At 37.8% G+C, this 20,873-nt stretch overlaps 1 protein-coding gene across 1 annotated transcript; it reads left to right on the top strand.

The window, feature by feature from the left end:
- The first annotated feature begins 1,375 nt into the window (after positions 1-1,375).
- On the top strand, positions 1,376-20,091 carry LOC128509748 (uncharacterized). Its single transcript, XM_053481581.1, has 10 exons — positions 1,376-1,656; positions 2,221-2,466; positions 5,557-5,829; positions 8,194-8,475; positions 8,558-8,671; positions 15,688-15,936; positions 16,087-16,365; positions 16,716-17,000; positions 17,083-17,355; positions 18,770-20,091. The coding sequence occupies exons 1-10, from the start codon at positions 1,512-1,514 to the stop codon at positions 18,817-18,819; spliced, it is 2,196 nt and encodes a 731-aa protein (XP_053337556.1). The 5' UTR covers positions 1,376-1,511; the 3' UTR covers positions 18,820-20,091.
- Positions 20,092-20,873: the final 782 nt, after the last annotated feature.

Raw genomic sequence — 20,873 nt, 5'->3', positions numbered from 1 at the left:
ATTTTTTCATGCCTGTGCAGAGTCACAGGCCACCTCAGGTCAACAATGTCACAGGAGAGACTGTCTGCACGTGCTGTTCTCTCCATTGAGCACAAAGTCAGAAAATCAGTGGATATGAAGTCAGGAATAATAAAGTGTGTTGAAGCCAAAGCTTGCAAGGCCAGAGTTTAGTGTCTTGTCCTACACTATGCACCACAGCCATGCACACAATAAGACTAATTATGTAAAATATTTTTATTAACATTATTTTCATATTATTCTTAATCCAACACCCCAATATTCATATGTTTCCCCACCCACTAAGTCTCATTTGATGAAGGAAGACTAAGCTATTTAAAAGTTAAAGACAGGGAGAAAGAATAAAGGCTAGAGAAATAAAGTGCCAAAAGGGGAGAAGAGAAGGAAAGACATGAAAATAACATTTGAGGAGAAAGCAAAAATAAGAGAAAGAGAGAGACATCCAAATCAAATTAATTTAATAAAGAATAGAGATGCAAAGACAAACTTCAAAAAAAGAGGAAAGTAAATATAGTGATGATGATGAGAAACAGTAAATGCATTAAAATGATTGGAAGGAGAAAAATAAAACAGTAGCAGGAGAAATACATACAATTAAAGGGACAGAAGAGTGAAGACAAAGATGGCAAGGCAAGGATAAAGATAAGAGGTAAAAATTTTAATAAGTATTCTTTGGTGTTATTTGTGTTCTTCCATTGGGTTTTCTTACTTTAGTGAAACAGCACAGAACACAGAGACCAATCGTCAACTATTATTCTGCTGATCATGTTGAAATACAAAGGTATCTGTATCAGATATGTAAACTGACAATGAGTTACATTCTAATTGTAGAAAATTGTTTATGCATTAGTTAACATGTTAATGTTTTTTTTTTTCCCCCTACTGTTCTAGACAGCTGGATGAGACTGCTGTGGGATGACGAGTGAAGGGAAGTTTAAGGTAAAACTTTTGAATGCAGAGGGCCCCATATCCATGTTCACCTTAAGCCCCCAATTTGCTAAATCTGACACTGGGCCTACAAACAGAGTTTAAATAATATATCAGAACCATGTAAGCTAATATCAGTATATGAGGACATAAATATCAGTGATATTAGTATATGAGCACCATCAATCTAATATCAGTATATGAGGACTTTCTAGTTACATTTATTTTCCATTGTATTTTTTTTTATTATTCATATTTATTTCTTGTCTGTATGCTTTTAATTTTACCGTCACTGGCGGTCGTCTAAGCATTTCACTGCATATCGTACTGTGTATGTGACAAATAAAATTTTAATTTGAATTTTGCCTGGAGGGTCTGCAAACTCATAACGGTTTTTTGTTTTTTTGCAAAGAGGAAGAAGCTCTAAGCCTCGGAGTCGCTAACTGAGCTTCGCTTCCTGCTCCGGAGATTTATTGGCGAATAGACCATCAGTAATCGCGCGTTCCGTGACATATTCCGGACAAAGCCTGCGATTATGGTAAACAAAATAATGTAAAGCATAAAATATGACTCCGGAGATCTTATTATTTATCTTTTACGTTGTTTATTTCTCTTCATCCATCTTATTCAGTCTACGGGGTAAGATAAAGGACAGCTGCGCGACATTACAACTGCTGTTTTTTCTTGCATGTGTATATCTTTCATCAGCAGGTAAGTTATGTCCGATATTACACATTTTAGCTGATTTGCTAGTAGACATCTTATTCGATGTAATGATGGTCAATAGCGTTACAAAATGGAGAAGTGACAAACGCAGCGCCACACCCGAACACAGGCATCACATGCTTTACTCTGCTGGACGTAACTGTTCAGAGTTTAAAATTCAGATGTATGAAGTATAGACTCATAAATAATCAATAAACAAATAAATAAATAAACATGCAGTTCTATAGTTATCATAATTTAGAGTTAATAGGATATAGATACACATCTGGGATGAGTTTAACTTATAAACACTGTCTCTAGCAGCAAACCAGCTCTCATTAGCGACTGTGCTTATTCAATTCATTTATTATTTAAAGCTTTAAACTGCAGATGGTAGAGCTGTGTGGTGTGTCCATGTTCCAGAACACTGTCACAACACAGTTTTTGTGTGCTCATTTAGTCATTCAGTCTGTATTGTAGGTGGTGATGTCATAATCCTGAGTTTTTCACAATTTATGAAACTTATAGATTTCTATAGATTTCTTACTGAAACTATGTGAACTTTTACAGACACACACTCTCTGCAGTACCTCTACACTATTACTGGACAATTCACTGCTGTTGGTCTGGTAGATGGACAGCAGGTTCTGTATTATGACAGCAACATCAGGATGATCCCAAAGACGGAGTGGATGAAGAAGATTGAAGCTGATGATAAACGTTACTGGGACAGAGAGACACGGCGTATGACTGATCAGCAGGACTGGTTCAAAATCTTTGTGGATAAAGCCAAGCACGTATTTAATCACAATGAAGGTACATCACATATGTTTGTCAAAAAAAAAAAAAAAGTTTTGTTTCCCTTATTGAAGGACATTTTATTGATTAAAAAAAAAAAAAAATTCTGCTATTTAGAAAATGTTCCAAGCTTATAAAACATTTCGAAAAGGCTGATTACATACAGTATATTATGATCTAGGACTAGTTCATTTGATATCATAGGCTAATGTTTTACAGAATTAAAGTCTGTTCCACTGCCATTGTCTCATTTAAAACTGCATATTAATAAATCATTAATTATTAAAATGTTTTAATATAATATATGCTGCAGAAATATGGTACTGTATCCATACTGTATTCTAACCCTGCAGTACGTTTGATATTGAAGTGGAGGTGAGTGATCTTGATAGAATCTCATTTATGTGTAGTTTTTAGATGCTCCCTTACTGTATCAATCAATATAAAGTGAGAAGTTCTTCTTATGGATTACCTTCAGAGAGATTTGATAGTAAAATAATAACAAAATTAATAATAGTAATAATTAGTGGTACTTAGTTGCACTTCCAAGTAGTGAGTTTATTATTTTCTTTGTTGATTTCTGTAGAAATACAAGAGAAAGTGTAAAATTAGGACAGAATCTCCGAAATATACTCAACTCTACTGTGGTTTGCAAGACACTTTAAGACAGTGTGGGCACAGCGGTGCTCCTGTGTTTAAGAGCACGTGTTTGTGCCCACTTAAAACCCTGCTTGATTGTCTTTCTATTTTTTTTTTTCAAAACATGCTGTGCTCAAATGTCCCTTAGTGAAATTGGTTTTCTCTACTTACATTAATTTCTTTCCAAGATCTTGTGTTTATGCTGGTAGAATTGGACCAGTGTGTAAAGTCATGCCAAAGATTCTCAATGGTCTGTCCTCTGTGGTGCCCAAGCCATATGTGAAAATGATGTCTCATGCTCCCTACCTGTACATCACTCTTTCATATTTTAACCCTAATTAATCATAACACTGTCTCTTTGGAATATGCCTGTGCTATCAGGGAAGACAAAATCCATTAATGGAAAAACCTTTTACATTCAGGTTGTCAGCTGACCTCATTTTATTGTCACATAATTTTACTAAGCCTATACATTGTGTGCATCACTGCTGTCTTCTTACATTATTGCACCCATCATCTGCAATAGGAGAAATTTGGACTGATCAGACCACATGACCTTTTTTTTTCCAATGCTCCACAGTCTATTCTTTATGCTCCCTATCAAATTAAAGCTTTTTCTGATCAGCCTAACTTACAAGTTGTTAAGTTTTCTTTACATTGTGCATGCTCCTTTTTTCACTATTGAACATAGCCAAGACTTCTATTGTTGTTTTGTTTTCATTTCACCAAATATTTAAGTAATCTCCGATCATCCATGACCTCACTATCCTTCTGGGGGTTGTCAGGGTTGTGTCAGGAAGGGCGTCCGACGTAAAACATTTGCCAAATCAATGATGCGAATCACAAATACTGGATCGGTCGTGGCCCGGGTTAACAACAACCGCCAGAGGTGCTGTTGACCTACAGGGTGGCGGTGAAAATTTGGCTACTGTTGGTCGAAAAAGGAGAGGCGGAAGAGGTGTTGGTAAGCAGAGAGAGAAAAGGAAAGGCAAGATTTTAGGAGTGATAATAAGGACTTTAAATATTGGAACTATGACAGGGAAGGCAAGAGAGTTGGTTGATTTGATGCAGGAAAGGAAGGTGGATATATTGTGTGTCCAAAAGACCTGGTGGAAAGGTAGCAAGTCAAGAAGCTTAGGATCAGGGTTCAAATTGTTTTACCATGGTGTGGATAGGAAAAGAAATAGATTAGGAGTTATCCTGAAAGGGTAGTCTGTAAGGAATGTTCTAGAGGTGAAAAGAGTATCAGATAGGGTGATGAGTCTGAAGCTGGAAATTGAAGGGGTGATTTTCAATGCTGTAAGTGGTTATGCCCCACAGGTAGGATGTGATTTGGAAGAGAAGAAGACATTCTGGGGTGAGTTAGATGAAGTGATGCAGAGCATCCCCAGAGGTGAGAGAGTGGTGATTGGTGCAGACTTCAATGGACATGTCGGGGAAGGGAACAGAGGTGATAAAAATGTGATGGGCAGGTTTGGTCTTTAGAACAGGAATGTAGAAGGACAGATGATGGTGGACTTTGCAAAAAGGATGGAAATGGCAGTAGTAAATATTTTCTTTCAGAAGAGGCAGGAACATAGGGTGACATATAAGAGCGGAGACAGAAGCACTCAGGTCGACTACATCTTGTGTCGGAGTTATAATCTGAAAGAGATCAGTGACTGCAAAGTGTTGGTAGGGGAGAACGTAGCCAGACAACACAGAATGGTGGTGTGTAAAATAACCCTGGTGGTGAGGGAGGTAAAGAGGACAAAGGCAAAGCAGAGGACAAAGTGGTGGAAGCTGAGAAAGGAAGAATGTTGTGTAGCCTTAAGGGAGGAGCTGAGGCAGGCTATGGGTGGTCAGGAGGGGCTTTCAGTTGACTTGATGTATCATCAGGAAAGGGCAAAGTGGACAAGGAGACTTAGTGGTGGAAGAAGTAATTAAGTACAGGAGTGTATACAGAGGAAGAGGTTAGCTAAGAAGAAGTGGGACACTGAGAGGACTGAAGGTAGTAGACAGGAGTACAGGGAGATGCAGAGTAAGGTGAAGGTAGAGGTGGCAAAGGCCAAACAAAGAGCATATGAGGACTTGTATGCTAGGCTGTCCCCTGAAAGGGAACAGCCGAAAGACAAAGAAGATAGTTCTTATCCCAATTTTGTTAGTTTCAGCAATCTCCTTAGTTTTTTTTTCCTTGATTCAGAACAATACTTTGGGTCTACCATTACAGTCCCTGGGACTCGGTCTTTGCAGTTTATCAAACTAACTAGTTACTCAGTACCCCTTAAGTCTTAAAACTTCTACAGGATTAAGTGTTTAGAATGTGTTTATTTTATACATAGAGCTGTGAAAATCGCAGAACAGAAGAAATTAAATGTTCTTTCAGTCTGTAGTAACATTGTTCTGTTAGAACGAGTAGAAAAGCATCATATAATGATTTGCACTAAATTTAAAACAAAAAACTAATCTAAACTTTGTGTGTGTGTGCAGGAGATCATACAGTACAGAGAATGTACGGCTGTGAACTTAATGATGTCACCACTAGAGGATACGATCAGTACAGTTATGATGGAGAGGATTTCATCAGTCTGAATCTGACATCTGGATCCTGGACTGCAGTTAATGATAAAGCAGAAAGTTTTATAAACGACTGGGATCCTAAAGGCACGAAGGCTAAACGCTTGAAGGACTTCCTGGAGAATGACTGTATTGATAAATTAAGGAAGTTCATGTCTTATGGCAAAGAGACTCTGGAGAGGAAAGGTAGGTTTTTTTTTTTTGTCGCTGTTAGACACACTGATGACACACTTATAATGATAGTGTGTAGATAGTAAAGAGGCAGCAAAACATTTTTAAACAGCTAAAATGGAAAACCTTTGTTTAATCTATGGATTTTACTGCTCTCTCATTCCTTCATCTGAATATATAAGATTATCTATAGCTATAATACTCACCCTGGATATGAGCTGCACTTTTACTATGTATGCACTCCCCATTTTGCAGACCTTATTAATGTACACTTTTTTTGTTTCAGTATATCCAAACCATTTCCATGTACAATAATTGATGCCGTCTTGTTGGTCAATTATTTCCGCAGCTTTGGAGAATAGTGTATGTTGACATTCACAATTGCTTTCTTAGCCCTGCCAGTCCGACTATTTTTTTCCAAATGTTCCACAGTTTTCCACAGCTGTAGCTCATACACTGCTTTAGAGTAAGAAATGTGCGTACTTTGACACAGAATCCAAAAACTGCTGACTGTTCAGCTGATGTCTTTAACTTATTAAAACATATGGTCCATTTAAGTCAATTCACTCAGCACAACACATCTTGTACAGGATATCACATCCTCTTGTGTCCTGGCTGATGACACTTTTATTCACATCATAAAGGCAGGCAACCCTTTCAGTTCTTTTGCTCTTCATCTCACTAGGACCATATTGTCCTTTTTACACATTAGGATTTGATCACAAGATCATCTACACACAAAAGGTTTTGAATTCTGAGATTGAATTTAGCTGCCAGAAGTCATTACAAAGACAGGTAGACCCATCAGACCCATGGGCTTGTCGATTTCTCTATAATGTGATGCCGAAGCATGCTTTCGACTTTTGCATTTATGGCATGACAGCACTCTTCCTCGGTAGCACAGGCTCGGTACGGGCATGCTTGGATGACCATGCCAGTTGTTGTTCCATCACAGTTCAAAACTCCCTCGGTTACACCGGCCAGTCGTAGGCACGCTTCTGCTCACTTTGTGCCTTCTGCATGTGCTGTTTAAGGGAAAACATAAAGGAAAAACACGATTAATGTTGGCTTGCTGATCTTTCACGTGTTCAACTACTGATCGGAAAGGTGAAGGCTGCTCCTCCCAAGCTTCCTTTGCCACATCCAGCAGACTGCGGGGCTTTCAACCGAACAAAAGTATTTGTCTTAAAATCAGTTTAACTATACTTGTTGCTTGCTACCTCTGTTTTAAGTTGGTTAGCTTCTGCTTAACTGTGCTAACAGTGATGACCACAAAGAGCTTAAAAGCTGCTAAAGAAGTCTGCCAAAAAGACCAGCGATAAGCAATTAGAATCTGTCCAAGATTTATTCTTGGTAGGAGAGTGCTTGCCAAGCCCAAGTTATGCGTTGTAGAGAAAGTACTGAGGACAGCTACAGTTGCCCAACAAGTCCCCCTTGTCTCGGAGTCAGAAGCACCAGCTTTGCTTGTGTCTGCTGACGAGGATGTAAATGGGTTGGAGAAGCTAGATCTTGCTTTCCAGGACTATACCAGACACCACTGAAGGGCCAGCGTTGGGTCAATGGCAGTGCATACATTGGGCCAATGGTGGCATCAGTTGTTGGCCCAACATCATTTTGTCTGTTGGCCCAATGTTGGTTCAGTAGATAATAGTAAGGTTTGAAATTAAATCTGATTCTTTTCATCAGTGCCAATAAGAAGAAAAAGCAAATCTCCAGAATATTATTTGCAAACATGATAAAATTATTGCAAAGTAAGAATATATATGTAACCATTATGTTGATAAACTACAAAATAAACACTATTTATTTACATATAAACAAAGTACCCATTGCCTTAGACTGTCGGCATGGATTGTGGAAAAAAAAATAATTTTTTTGTTTCAAGTTGTGCAAATGTCAAGGTATTTCAGTGATGTTTGAGAAGTAAATTCAGCCAGTTACATGCCTGCCCCTAGTCTGGTGTTAATTTTTCTCAGCTTCATACAAACACAAACACAAAAAAATTATAAATCTGTAAATGCATTATCTTAAGAATCTTTCTCAGCTTCAAATTTAATTTTCACTTTTTGTGTTTGCAAATATTATTTTGTGTTTGTAAAATTGATTCTTTTTTACGAGAGGGCGGAGCTTAGTGCTCATTGGCCACAGAGCAAATGTTTGTCATGTGACTGGACTGGGGTCAAACATGCAACGGCTTTTAAACTGCTTTGCATTATGATGGTTAAACTTTGAAATTAATCCACACTTCTTGAGTGGGAATAGATATGCATTACATCACTAAGACACACTGTGATAGTGTACACACTAAATCCCCGTCCTCTACAACACACAGTTACACACTGTACACTTAATTTCTCTTCTGTCACTGTGTCTCTGCAGTTCATCCTGAGGTGTCAGTGTTCCAGAAACGCTCTCCTTCTCCAGAGGTGGTGTGTCACGCTACAGGTTTCTTCCCCGAAGCACTAAACATCACCTGGCAGAAGGACGGAGAGGACGTGGGTGAGGACGTGGAGCTCAGAGAGACGTTACCCAACCAGGATGGAAGCTTCCAGAAGAGAAGCATTCTGAAAGTCTCAAGAATGAAGCTGCAGAAACACACCTACACCTGCGTGGTTCAGCACAGCAGCTTGGAGAAGGAGTTAGTGCGAGAAGTACCAAAAGGTCCTAATAACCTAGAGCTGTAGAGAGTAAAAGCTGATTTCTTGCTGCAGCAGATAATAAAGACTCTGTGCTGATTTAACAGGTGGAGGATCAGATGGAGGATCAGGTGGAACACCAATTGCTATCACCACTGCTGTAGTTGTGGCTCTTGTTGCTGTTGTTGCTGGAATTGTGGTCTGGAAAAGGAAGAACTCTGGTGAGAGAACGACAAGAGAAGGTGTCTCTTATACACAGAACATACCATACGTATACCACACTTTATGTCTGTGGCACTAAAGTCCTCTGACAGTAAATGAGCCTTTGATATTTGGGGGGAAAAAAGCAAGCTGCTTATTAGATGGTAGACGATAATGAAGTCAGTTTAATGTTCAGTCATTTTCAACAAAATTCTTTGATTATTTTGAAACAACAACTCCGTTGTTTCAAACTAAATATCAAAGCAGGTCAGTTAAAGGTATATAAAGTGTAAAAAAAAAAAAAAGTAAGAGTGCTTGGTTATGCATAAAAATGTTATGGTATTAGTTTAACCCTGAAATTGGTTTACATACAAATATTATTTTGATAATGTCTTCATATGAAATTATCTATAGGGTTTTGTTTGTATATAGACTGTATTCTGCAGTCATTAATTCATATTTATTAAAAAAAAAATATATATATATATATATATATATATATATATATATATATATATATATATATATATATAATATGTGAGCCAAGACTTGTGTCATTATAAACATCACAATTGAGTCTGGGTGGCTCAGATGAGGTTCTCGGGGTGAAAATCAATCCCACATCGGCACTGCTAACAGTCATTCCTCCTTATTCCTGAAGCAGGGCTCTGTTCTTAGCCCTGTATTGCAAAATAAACCAAAAAAGACCTGCCGTAATTTAATATACGTACTGTATACACATCACCTTATACAGTACATACACTTGTAAACACTTTAATGTGAGGGCTTCTGCCTCTGGTCTGATTTTTTCCCCCTTTGCTCCCGGTGTTAATCCAAATTTAAAATAAATAATGTTTTGTTTGTTTTGTTTCCTCTGAAGGAGATTCTTCACCTGCAAGCTTATAAAGTGTGACTGTGTGTCTTCCTGCTGAAATGAGAAAGTAAGACATGATGTAGTTTGCAGTCTAATTTTGGAACAATCATCTGTGTGTGGAGAGAAAATCCAGCAGAAAAGCCTGCAGTAACATTCAGACTCCGTCCACACAAAGACGGTGCGTTCCCTATCCGATCATTTTTTTCGTGAACATGGCGTCATCTCAAGAAATATCTGCATACACACGAAACCACTGAAAACTGTGTAGTATATATGCCAGCCCAGTATGGGGCGCTGTAATTCTGCCATAGAGATACACTATACACGGAGAAGAAGACTTTGAGCATGCGCATAACCTTGCGCGCTGTATACGAACCAAGATGGTGTTGTCCATTATCGCTTGTTGCTCGTAACAGTTGCATAGAAGCAATAGATTTTGCTGTAATAAAGCTAATAGGCTTTGTAGCAACACGAACACAATCATGTAGTCCCCCATTATTGTTGTTGCTGTTACGTGTGACGCAGCCAACACGTGATGTGATGACATCATCGTTTCACAAAATATACGGATTGGTCGTACACACGAAGACGCAAGGGTGTCGTTTTCAGATTTATCCACTTTGGGACACGGTTTCAAAAAATAGCGGTTTCAGTCTCCTAAAACGCCGGATCCGTGTGGACGAAACGCCAATACGATAAAAAATGTATACGTATACAGCGAAACGCGTCTCCGTGTGGACAGGCCCTCAGTCTCAGCTCAGAGCTCATCCTGTTTGTCTGTCTTTTTTTCTAGGTGACACGAAGAGAACAAGATGAGGATGGAGTTTAGTAAGGAAATAGTGTACAAAGGTCAACCACGCATGTGAGACTACAAAAAAAAAGTTTTGTTTTAATTATGAAAATGATGACCAAAGAAATTGGATGGTTGGACATCTGTGAGACAGACTTTAGTAAACCTGCTGCACTGCTGTCTATTCAGAATGTACGGCCACAGATCAATCTGACTACACCTCGTAATAATGTGTTTACTTTCCTATTATTCTTTTCAACATTTTATTACACCCCTCCTAACGTTTCGTTCCATTTCTTATTTATGGGAAACTACTTTTCAGCTTCTTGTTAAATTGAAGATTTATTTGATGAAGATCAATGAAGATGCACTTAATTTAGTGTTTTTATGTTGGGGAATGTTCTTGGAGTTTATTTGGACATGTACAGTATTGTCGTCCTGCGCTGCTGTTACAAAAAAAAACTTCCTAAATGCAATGTGTTTAAAGTGTTAACCTTAACCAGATTACAAAAACTTAGTACATGCACTGCTAGGAAAAAACTTTATGGTTTTATATTTGAAATAAAGGTCTATACCATATTCAGTGTTCTAAGGCAACACCTTTGTCTCAGTTTGTTTCCAAACCTGTCGCTTAATAGAGGTTTTGTAAAATAATCGGGTAGAGAGTGTTAGTATCACCACAGATGTCATACTTTTGTGTGTTTTTTGTGATATTTTGTTTTATTTTGTGTTTTACTTTAGTGTAGAGGTTTTTACTTTAGTGTAGACAGTATTTTATAAATGAATAAATATATATATATTGTTTTTCCCCGTCTCTGTGTGCGTGGAGGTTGCATGTCCTCCCTGTGCTTGGTGGGTTTCTTCCAGGTACTCCGGTTTCCTCCCACAGTCCAAAGATATGCAGGTTAGGTTAGTGTGTGAGTGTGTGTATGTGTGTGTGCCCTGCGATGGATTGGCACCCTGTCCAGGACGTACCCTGCCTTGTGCTCCAAGCCTCCTGGGATAGGCTCCAGGTCCCCGCGACCTTGAATTCAGGATGAGTGAGTAAGTGAGTGTGGGTGTGATTGCTTACGCTGTATACATTATCACTCTCTTAGCTAAAATAACTCAAGAAAAGTCTGTGTGACTATTATTTGATCCTTTACTTATGAGAAGCTTTCCAATCCTGATTTTTCGATAAACCCAGTTGTCCTCTAGATTTATTGATGGTTTTTGGCTTCCATACAGGCTGGCCCTCTAATAACCTCTCTGCAAACTGCAAATATTTCAAATGTTTAGTAAGAAAATTAATAAGAAAAAAATGTAGGAATATTAATTATGTATTTACTGTGTACCTTACGCACACATACTGCACTGCAGTGAAAGAGGTGTGAGACTCCTACAGTCTTGAGAATCTACTCCTCAAAAATGCTCCATAATTTAAATGTGTCCAGTTTTGAAGTGTAGACTTTAAGCTTTAATTTAACGGGTTTAATACAATGTCTGCTTAAAGACATGATGTGGAGATGTGGGAAAGGAGTGTATAAAAGTTCCATAACACAAGTTTGTATTAAAATAATTAAAAAATATATTGTGTTCAAATGTGTGAACAAAGTCATGGAACCTCATGTCAAGCTGATATAATTAACAACACTTTTATAGAGAGGAGACATGTAAATCAGTCAGATTTGACCGTATAACAGCATGAGGGTTAAGGAATCACCACCTGATGCACAAATACTGTATACACTGACTGGCCACTTTACATTTACATTTAGGCATTTGGCAGGCGCTCTTATCCAGAGCGACTTACAAAAGGTGCTTTAAAGTTTACATCACTGGATACATACTTACACTGGGTTAACTAGGTTAATAACAAAGTGCCATTAGTCCAACAACTGGGAGGAGATGGTGGGATGAGGCGAGCAGTGCTGGAGGATCGGAGGGAACGTGGTGCAGTGCGTGGTGTGATTAGAGCAGAGAGGTAAGTGGGTGCTGGGCCATTTTTAGCTTTGTAGGCAAGCAGCAGCGTTTTAAATTTGATGCGAGCAGCTACAGGAAGCCAGTGCAGGGTGGGAGGAGTGGTATGTTGTATATATATACTTTTAATCAATACTGAAAACAATTAAATTAAGTTATTTCTGTATTTATTAAATATACATTTTTATCCCAGTTTTTCCAGTTATGTTTAGAAATTGACATACGGTAGGAGTTCTGATTAGGGACAAAAATTAGATCCATATATAGAAATCTCAAAGAATCATCCTGAATCCGGACCACTTTGGGAGCATTTGACTGGACAAACCACTGTGGTTTAAAAACTGTTCTTAGAATTGTCTTTTTTTTTGTTTTGTTTGTTTTTTTTAATAATAATTCCAGTTTAAACTTTCTTTAGTTGAATGTTTTCCAAAGTGATCATGGTCAGAATTAAGACAGTATTAGACATGTGTCATGTACGAGCCATGACCCAAAAGAGAGGAGAAACAAACAGAAGAATTAAAAAAAATATATATGTGGATTAAAAAAAAAGAGGAGATGATCTGCCTCAGGTAAGTGCCTCTGAGGCTTTAATGTTCCTTCTTAAAAATCTCATTTTTCAACAGTAAATACAGTAAAGTTAAGTTTAGGCTTTGCTAAAGCTACTGTATACAGCTAATAATGCATATAGCTATTTGTAGATTGTATTTTCTGAACACTTCTCTTCTTGTGTTTGCTTTTCCCAGGAAATACAACTAGTTTATTTGATTAACTATTGACTTAATCTTTTATTACTATTATTATTATTATTATTGTTGTTGTTGTTGTTTTTGCAATTTACATTTAGAGTTCTCATTAAAAAAATATGAACTCATACATTTTTTTTAAAGAAAAAGTATGAAAAAGAAAAGTATTTTTTTAAATGCGTATTTATTAAATACACCACAGAGGAAAAAATATGTTGTATATATAATTAAAATATAAGGCATTCAGAGTTTAGCAGGGCCTATATTTAATAAGCGCCTCAGAGTAGAAAATCGCTCCTACTGTAAGTGGCCAAAAAATCTCAGACTGACATAATTTTGGTCCTACTTTCAGGAGTAGGAATAAGAGCTATTTATCAAGATTCGTAAAATAGGAAATCACTCCAGCAAAATGTAGGAGTGCTCCGGAGGTGTCCTAACTGGTTAGGAGTGGTGAGGAAATAGTGTTCAGGCAGAGACACACATTTAAACTGATTTGTGAAAAATGTTTGAGAGAAATGGTAATATTGTGTATCTGGAATGAATTTTGGATCTTTATGTCCATCTCATGAAAAATCGGAGCAGAAACAAAGGTGTTGCGTTTACATCTTTGTTGAGTGTATATTGCAAAATGTATGATCTGAAAGTTAAGGGCATATCTACACAATACATTTGGGTTCCTGCTTATACTGGAGTGGAGGGAATTGAGAAGGTGGATATTCTGGCTAAACAATCTCTAAGAATAAAGGAAATAGATCTATTTATTCCGTTAAGTAAAGCCAAAGCGAAAGTATACATCAGGAAATATACACTATCCGTTTGGCAGACGTATTGGGATGACCATGAAACAGGCAGACGCCGGGAGAATAGGGAGTGGGAATCGAAGGAAAGAAAATATTATTACACGCCTTAGAATTGGACAAACTAGACTTAACAGTACATTATATAGAATTGGCAAGCACCCGACTGGGGAATGTAGACACTGTAATCAACAAGAAACAGTTGAACATTCTACTTCAATGTACCAAATATAACAATGAGAGATATTGTCTCTTTCAGTCAATGAAAAAGGCAAATCAGCAGGACTTTTCTTTACCTGGTTTATTGGGGAAAACAGCTAATAAGATATATGATGATTTTATTAAGTTTATACAAGAATGTGAATTAAGTAAAATAATATAGAATATACAAAATGCATTTCTATACCCATCATATTAATAAATGCACACATCCTGATCCACACTCCAGTCCAGTCGGTGGCGGTAATGCACCATAAAGCTGGTTTGCCAACCGCCATAAAACACCAGAAGAAGAAGAAGACGACCGCGTGCCCTCTTATCTGCCCCGAAAGCTCCTGCTTCATTTCAGTCGCTTTTAGTTGTTAGTCTTACGGGTCCTTACAAAAGTTAGTTTTCTTGTTTTTATAAAAGTGTATTTTACACTCTAGACATGATATCCCGGTTTGAATATTTTAGATCATGTATAATTCAGGAGTAACGTGTAGAAGACGCTAGTGAGAACAGGTTGTGATGATCAGATAAGGAGAGTTTGAATGAAAAGTGCCGCTGCTGCTCTACACTGGATTAATACCACCGCAGTGTTACCGCACCGGACTGATGAAGAGCAGATACTTAATAGTCTTTACAACATGTTTACTCTGCGTCTCTGCAGGTAAGGCGGAGTGTGAGTGTGTGTGTGTGTGTATGGATTTATTTTTTATTTAAGAGCGCTGTTTCAATGTGACATTCAGTATAGCAGTTTAACTTTAAAAAGAAAAACATAATCCGATTATTTCTGTCAGTTACAGTTTAAACCCTGCTTTGATTCTGTTAAGACTAGACCGATATTTGCGAATAAGCAACAGGAGCATTAGCCGTGTGCTAATGTTAGATACAATCATCAACTATTGTTTAATGTAGCAACCAGAATTCGAGTGGAACACCTTCCAGCTCGGTAAGCAGACTGAGATTTAGCGGGTCATAAGGTGAAAGATTTCCAAAAACATTCTGTTTTGCTAAAACAGGCAATTTCTCAGGACACCTAAGTGTGGTTCATCGTGGAGTCTGTGGTGACCAATCAGAGAACTTATGGGCGGGACCGCGGTGTAAACATTACACACGTGGATCTGGAGCTCGGTACTACAGCTTCATTAGTACAGATTTCCCCCTCGCCTTCTGTGAATGTGTTTGTCCTGAAACCTGTCTGATTAGATCAACAAAAAAGAAAAAATGGTGTGCTGCTTGCACATACACTCCAATACAACTGTCCCTGTTAATAACATCTTCACACATAACAGTTGGAGAACTGGAACTCATAGGCCCAAACAGCCCAGCATCACTCCCTAATGCTCCACTGGCTGACTGAACACAAATGGCCACAGACACACTCCAAATACTGTAACTTTGCTTTTATGCTGTAATATCAAAACTGAAAGTTAGATCACTGCTGCTTTGCGCCATCTCGCGTTATCAGACTCAGACAGCCTCTGGCATTCATATTAAGGCTCAGTTGGTATTAAAGGGTTAATAGAAGATTCCTGTAATTTATTAATGAACAACAGAGTACAGTTGCTGCTTTGCTTCTCCATGGTCACAGGTTCGATCCTGAGCTCGGGTGACTAACTACTTTTTTTTAAACGCTTCTTTTTTTTTGTTTGTTTGTTTGTTTTCACAGTCATACACAATCTACAGTTCATCTACACCGCAATTCCTGCAGGAATCCATTTCCCAGAGTTCATGGCTATTGGCCTGGTAGACGGAGAGCAGTTCATGATCTATAAGAGCACTGACAGCGGGTCTCTCGAACCAGCCGAATGGATGAAGGAGTTTGAGTCTGAAAATTACTGGAAGAGTCTGCGAGAGGACATGCGGACCAACCAGGATAACTTTAACAGCATGTTTACAGCTATCAATCATGATAAAGGTAACGTAAGCCATGTAAGCATAAATGATCTAATAATTATAGAAAATGACTGTGAGATCAGTTAATTGTGGTTACAGCACATAGTAAAGTTCAGGCAGCAGCATGGGATGAGTGGATTTTAGTTACCGTACTCCGTGTGTGTTGTTGTAGGAAATCATACGCTACAGAGGATGTACGGCTGTGAAATTCATAACGATGGCAACAGAGAAGAACTGACCGGATATGATTTGTACGGTTATGATGGAGAAGATTTCCTTCATTTTGAACTTAATGGCACATGGACTGCAGCCAACAATCAAGCTGAGAAAATTCTACAAAGATGGCGTACTAATGGTTATAAGGGATACTGGAAGACATTTCTGAAGGTTGACTGTATCGAACAGTTAAGGAAAATTGTGTCTTACATCAGGCAGACTTTGGGAAGGAAAGGTAAGAGTGTGTGATCTGATCTGTTACTTTACCTCCAGCAGTCTACACACACAGACACATACAGTATACCTGTTAATATGTGATGCACACCTGCACTACTGGTAGTGTTCTTCACTGCAGTATTGTACATCACACAGATTGAGTGTGTACACTAATACACAACTTTACTTTAACACACTTTTACCTTCTTGTTTATAACTTGGAACATAATTTCTAAATCAGACATTTTTTTTGTATTGATAAATAAAATTTCTTGCACTTCTAACAAAAAATGTAATTTCACATGAAGCACTTTTCCTTTATAAATGAATGCATTTCAGAGAGTTTTTTTCTTTTGTGCGTCTCTCCAGTTGTTCCCAAAGTGTTAGTGTTCCATAGACACTCGTCTCCTTCTCCAGAGGTGGTGTGTCACGCTACAGGTTTCTTCCCCAAACCACTAAACATCACCTGGCAGAAGGACGGAGAGGACGTGCATGAGGACGTGGAGCTCAGAGAGACGTTACCCAACCAGGATGGAAGTTTCCAGAAGAGAAGCATTCTGAAAGTCCCAGCTGAGGAGCTGCAGAAACACAACTACACCTGCGTGGTTCAGCACAGCAGCTTGGAGAAGGAGTTAGTGCGAGAAGTAGAAAAAGGTCCTAATAAACTAGAGCTGTAGAAAGTGAAAGCTGATTTCTTGCTGCAGCAGATAATAAAGACTCTGTGCTGATTTAACAGGTGGAAGATCAGACAGAGGATCAGCTGGACGATCCGATGGTGAAGGGTCAGATAAAGGATCGGGTGGAGGATCAGGTGGATCACCGAATTCTATCATCGCTGCTGCAGTCGTGTCTCTTGTCATTCTTGCCGCTGTTGTTGCTGTGATTGTGGTCCGGAAGAAGAAGAACTCTGGTGGAAGAAGGAAGGAGCCAGATGTGAAGTTTTCACAGAACGGGTCACGTACCATCAGTAGTTTAAGCTTTATGCCTGTGCCACAAAAAAACCCTGACAGTAAGTAAAAATAATTATAGTGTTCAATCATAATCAGGTTCTCCAACACAACACTGTTCAATACAACAGATATTTGTCAAGTGATGCACTAATTAGCCAAATTATGAGTCGTAATGGCCAGCAAGCAATAGACATAGTTCAAATATAAATGCACTTAATGGGTATTTACTTTAATCCCAACTACTTTGAGTTTAGTGTTAAATCATACATACATACAGGGACGCATCATATTTCTTGGGAGGCATTAAAATTGTACAACACGTGTGTTGGCGATTAATTCTGTACTGTAATATACTTATATATTCAAAGACTGTTAAAGTAACATTATATACACAACTAAAGTTAACATATAATCACACAACCATGAAAAAAAAGCATTTTATACTCACCACAAGATTCTACATTAACCAGAAGATCCCACTAGTAGCAGCGTGGATTTATGGGCATTCCGCAAAAGTAGAGAAAAATACAGAAACTTTTGTTTGCGCATTCACAGTGAGCGTATGTAGGACAGATTTACACGTAGGATGAATTTATAGAACATTGGCTGAAGGTTTTTTCCTCACTATGCCACCTGACTTGATTGGTCAAACGGAGTCGTGTGATTATTGTTGCTGCGTCTGATTGGTGAAACAGTCATGTGGTAGAATAAATAAGTAGAAAAGTAACGAGTCGAGTGTAGCGGAATAAGAGTAGCGTTTCTTATTCACAAATCTGCTCAAGTTAAAAGTAGGGTGCAGTAAAACTTCTCATAGAAGTACATTTTTTCCGAAAAAGTTACTCAAGTAAATGTTACAGAGTAAATGTAACTCGTTACTACCCACCTCTGTATATAAATATCAAAACAGTTCAGTTAAAGGGATGTAAGGTGAAAGAACCGTAATAGCCTGTTTAAGCATAAAATGTTAGGGTCTTAGTTTAAGCACAAAACTGGTTTATATCCAAATATCATTTTAATTATATTTTCATTATATTTTTTAAAATAGTCAAAAAAACATTTTTATAAGGTAGATTGGTGGATTTGTCATTATGGACATCCCAGTTGAGTCTGGACAGCTCTGATGAGGTTCTTAGGGTGAAGATCACTCCCACATCGGCCCTGCTTCATCTTTTTCCTGAAGCAGGGATCTGATCATAGCTTTGTCATGCAAAATAAGCTGAAATCATGCCAATACTAATGACGAAACACTGTTCAGTTCTTCATGTGATTCTAATAACCTGTCCTAATATAAACCCCCCAACAAATTTTCTAAATTAAACACATACTGTATGTACAGTACACCGCCTTAAACATACACTGTGTAAAACATTTAAAATAAGTATGTCTACTATTAGTTGGTGAGATGTTTTTTCTGTAATTCGTATGTAATGCCTAATCCAAATTCATACTATTAATGATTTGTCTGTTTTACAGCCTCTGAAGGAGATTCTTCCTTCAACAACTCTAACACTGTGACTGCGTAACATCCTGCTGAACTGAGAGAGTAAGACATGATGTAGTTTACAGTGTGATATGGAATAAACATCTGTGTGTGGAGAGAAAATCCAGCAGAAAAGCCTGAACATTCAGTCTGAGCCTTAGCAAACCTAGCTGACTAGTTACATTACTTCTGATGTCTGACACTGAAAGAGCTAGACCCGGCTCAGATCTGTGCTCATTTTGCCTTGTGCAGTGAAAGTGTATTAGAGAGATGGACGAGAGCCATCTCTCATACCTGTGTGCATAAAGTGCCTAAATTTATAATCCTAAAATGAGATACAATGAGTCTGAGCAAGACACTGTACTTATGTAAAACAATAACAAATGGCTAGCGTTAAACAGCTAAAGTGGTCATCAATGTGAAACGCAAATGCAGCTTCCACCGGTCTGACTGGATTTTTACAAAGCTATACTGTGAGATTTCCTAAAATGGGATTTAAAAAAAAAAAAAAAAGGTAAATAGCACCTTACATACAATTTCACAGTATTGATATTGATTATATCTCCATATTCTTGTCAATACACAGCATGTAATTTACATGTACTGTAACTCTCCCCACCATCACACATACACACTTTTTTTTTTTTTTTTTTTTTTTTTTAACTGGCCTTTCCCTGAAACCCAGTGTCACAGGAAAATTGACTCACCTCAAAATGACTTTCATATTGGTTTTCATTAACTAAGCAGATTCATGTTATGAGGAGTGTTCAAGTCAAACCGGGACATTTGATTTGCATAGTTATGAGAGTGATATCTCCCATTATTTCTCCATATAATCTCCTGCTACACTGATGCACTTATCCCAGAGTGCTTTGATACCATCAAGATAGAAGGTTTTCTCAGGACCCCGGAGCAATGATTATACCGTCTCCTTCACGTCTGAAACACTGGCATCCTAGGAACTCCTCCAAACACGTGGCAATGACTTGTACGTGGATGTGCCAATAACTCCTCGCCGAGTTCCTGTAATGTGCAAGTTTTGATGAATGATGCCCCCAAGTTGGCGACAAGTTATCCAACAATTTTCAAGGATCAGGTGTGTGAATGTTCACGAGGAACGACAGCAGTGGGGTCGGCCAGGATTGTAATTCATGGACATGAGGTCCTTTTTAAAACATTTGCACTGTTTTATGTAAATCGTTTGTGCTGTACAGGTCGCAACATTCTTAGCTTAAAAAAATTTGTCTGCATGTCTGTCCAGCCAGATTTTCCACCTCATCACGCAAACCTACACTGTAAAAAAAAAAAAAAAAAGCCTCAACATGAAAAAGGTCTGCAAGTTTATGCATTTTTTTAAAAATGTGTTATTTTTCTGTCAAACTGTTTATAAGCTTCCTGGGTCTCTGTAAGACTGGTGCTACTGGACACTGAAAATATTGTCTTTATACATAGTTTTATATGTTGTTTGTCTTATTGTTCTTTCCTTTGTTTCTTTGTTTTACAAATATGACCCAGTATATACTTTTTTACATATTTGTATTGTGTTATATTTTTATACTAGTAAGTAGTTTTAAAAATTTATCTCCACTTTATTGAGCCAGTGTATTATGATAATAATAATACATTTTATTTATAATGCACTTTATATTTGAAGCAAATCTCAAAGTGCTACAAATTAATTCGACCCGAAAGCTCTGATAAAAAGATAAGTTTTAAGACCAGATTTAAAAGCTGTTACAGTATGATTTGACTATGTCAAAACTCCTTTTTATGGCTTTCATCTGGGGAGATTTATAAGCATAGAATAAAAATCTCCATAAACATTGGTAATTAAATAATTTAATTGTACTGTAGTTGTCTGATTCACATTGTTGGGTGTAACGCGTTAGAGTATTTGGATTACTTTATTGATGTAACGTGTAATCTAACGCGTTAGGTCGCCACTTAAGTCCTCAGTTATTTACTTGCAGTATATTTTCAAAAATGGAATCCGTGAGCCAGACAGCAGTCATTCCCAATCCAATCCATTACATATTTATTATATCTCCATATTCTTGTCAATATGATTCCCAATCATATCCATTCCCAATCCATTAC

This window comes from Clarias gariepinus, chromosome 21 (genome assembly GCF_024256425.1).
Source record: "Clarias gariepinus isolate MV-2021 ecotype Netherlands chromosome 21, CGAR_prim_01v2, whole genome shotgun sequence".
NCBI classification, from domain to species: domain Eukaryota; kingdom Metazoa; phylum Chordata; class Actinopteri; order Siluriformes; family Clariidae; genus Clarias; species Clarias gariepinus.
The sequence above is the reverse complement of the archived record's forward strand: the minus strand, read 5'-3'. Positions and strand labels throughout refer to the sequence as shown.

Bases quoted from the DNA above. Each gene is read 5' to 3' on its own strand.
- LOC128509748 (XM_053481581.1), top strand. From the start codon at position 1,512: ATGACTCCGGAGATCTTATTATTTATCTTTTACGTTGTTTATTTCTCT. The intron at 5,830-8,193 runs GTAGGTTTTTTT...GTGTCTCTGCAG, and splicing joins AGAGACTCTGGAGAGGAAAG to TTCATCCTGAGGTGTCAGTG. The intron at 17,001-17,082 runs GTCCTAATAAAC...CTGATTTAACAG, and splicing joins AGTGCGAGAAGTAGAAAAAG to GTGGAAGATCAGACAGAGGA.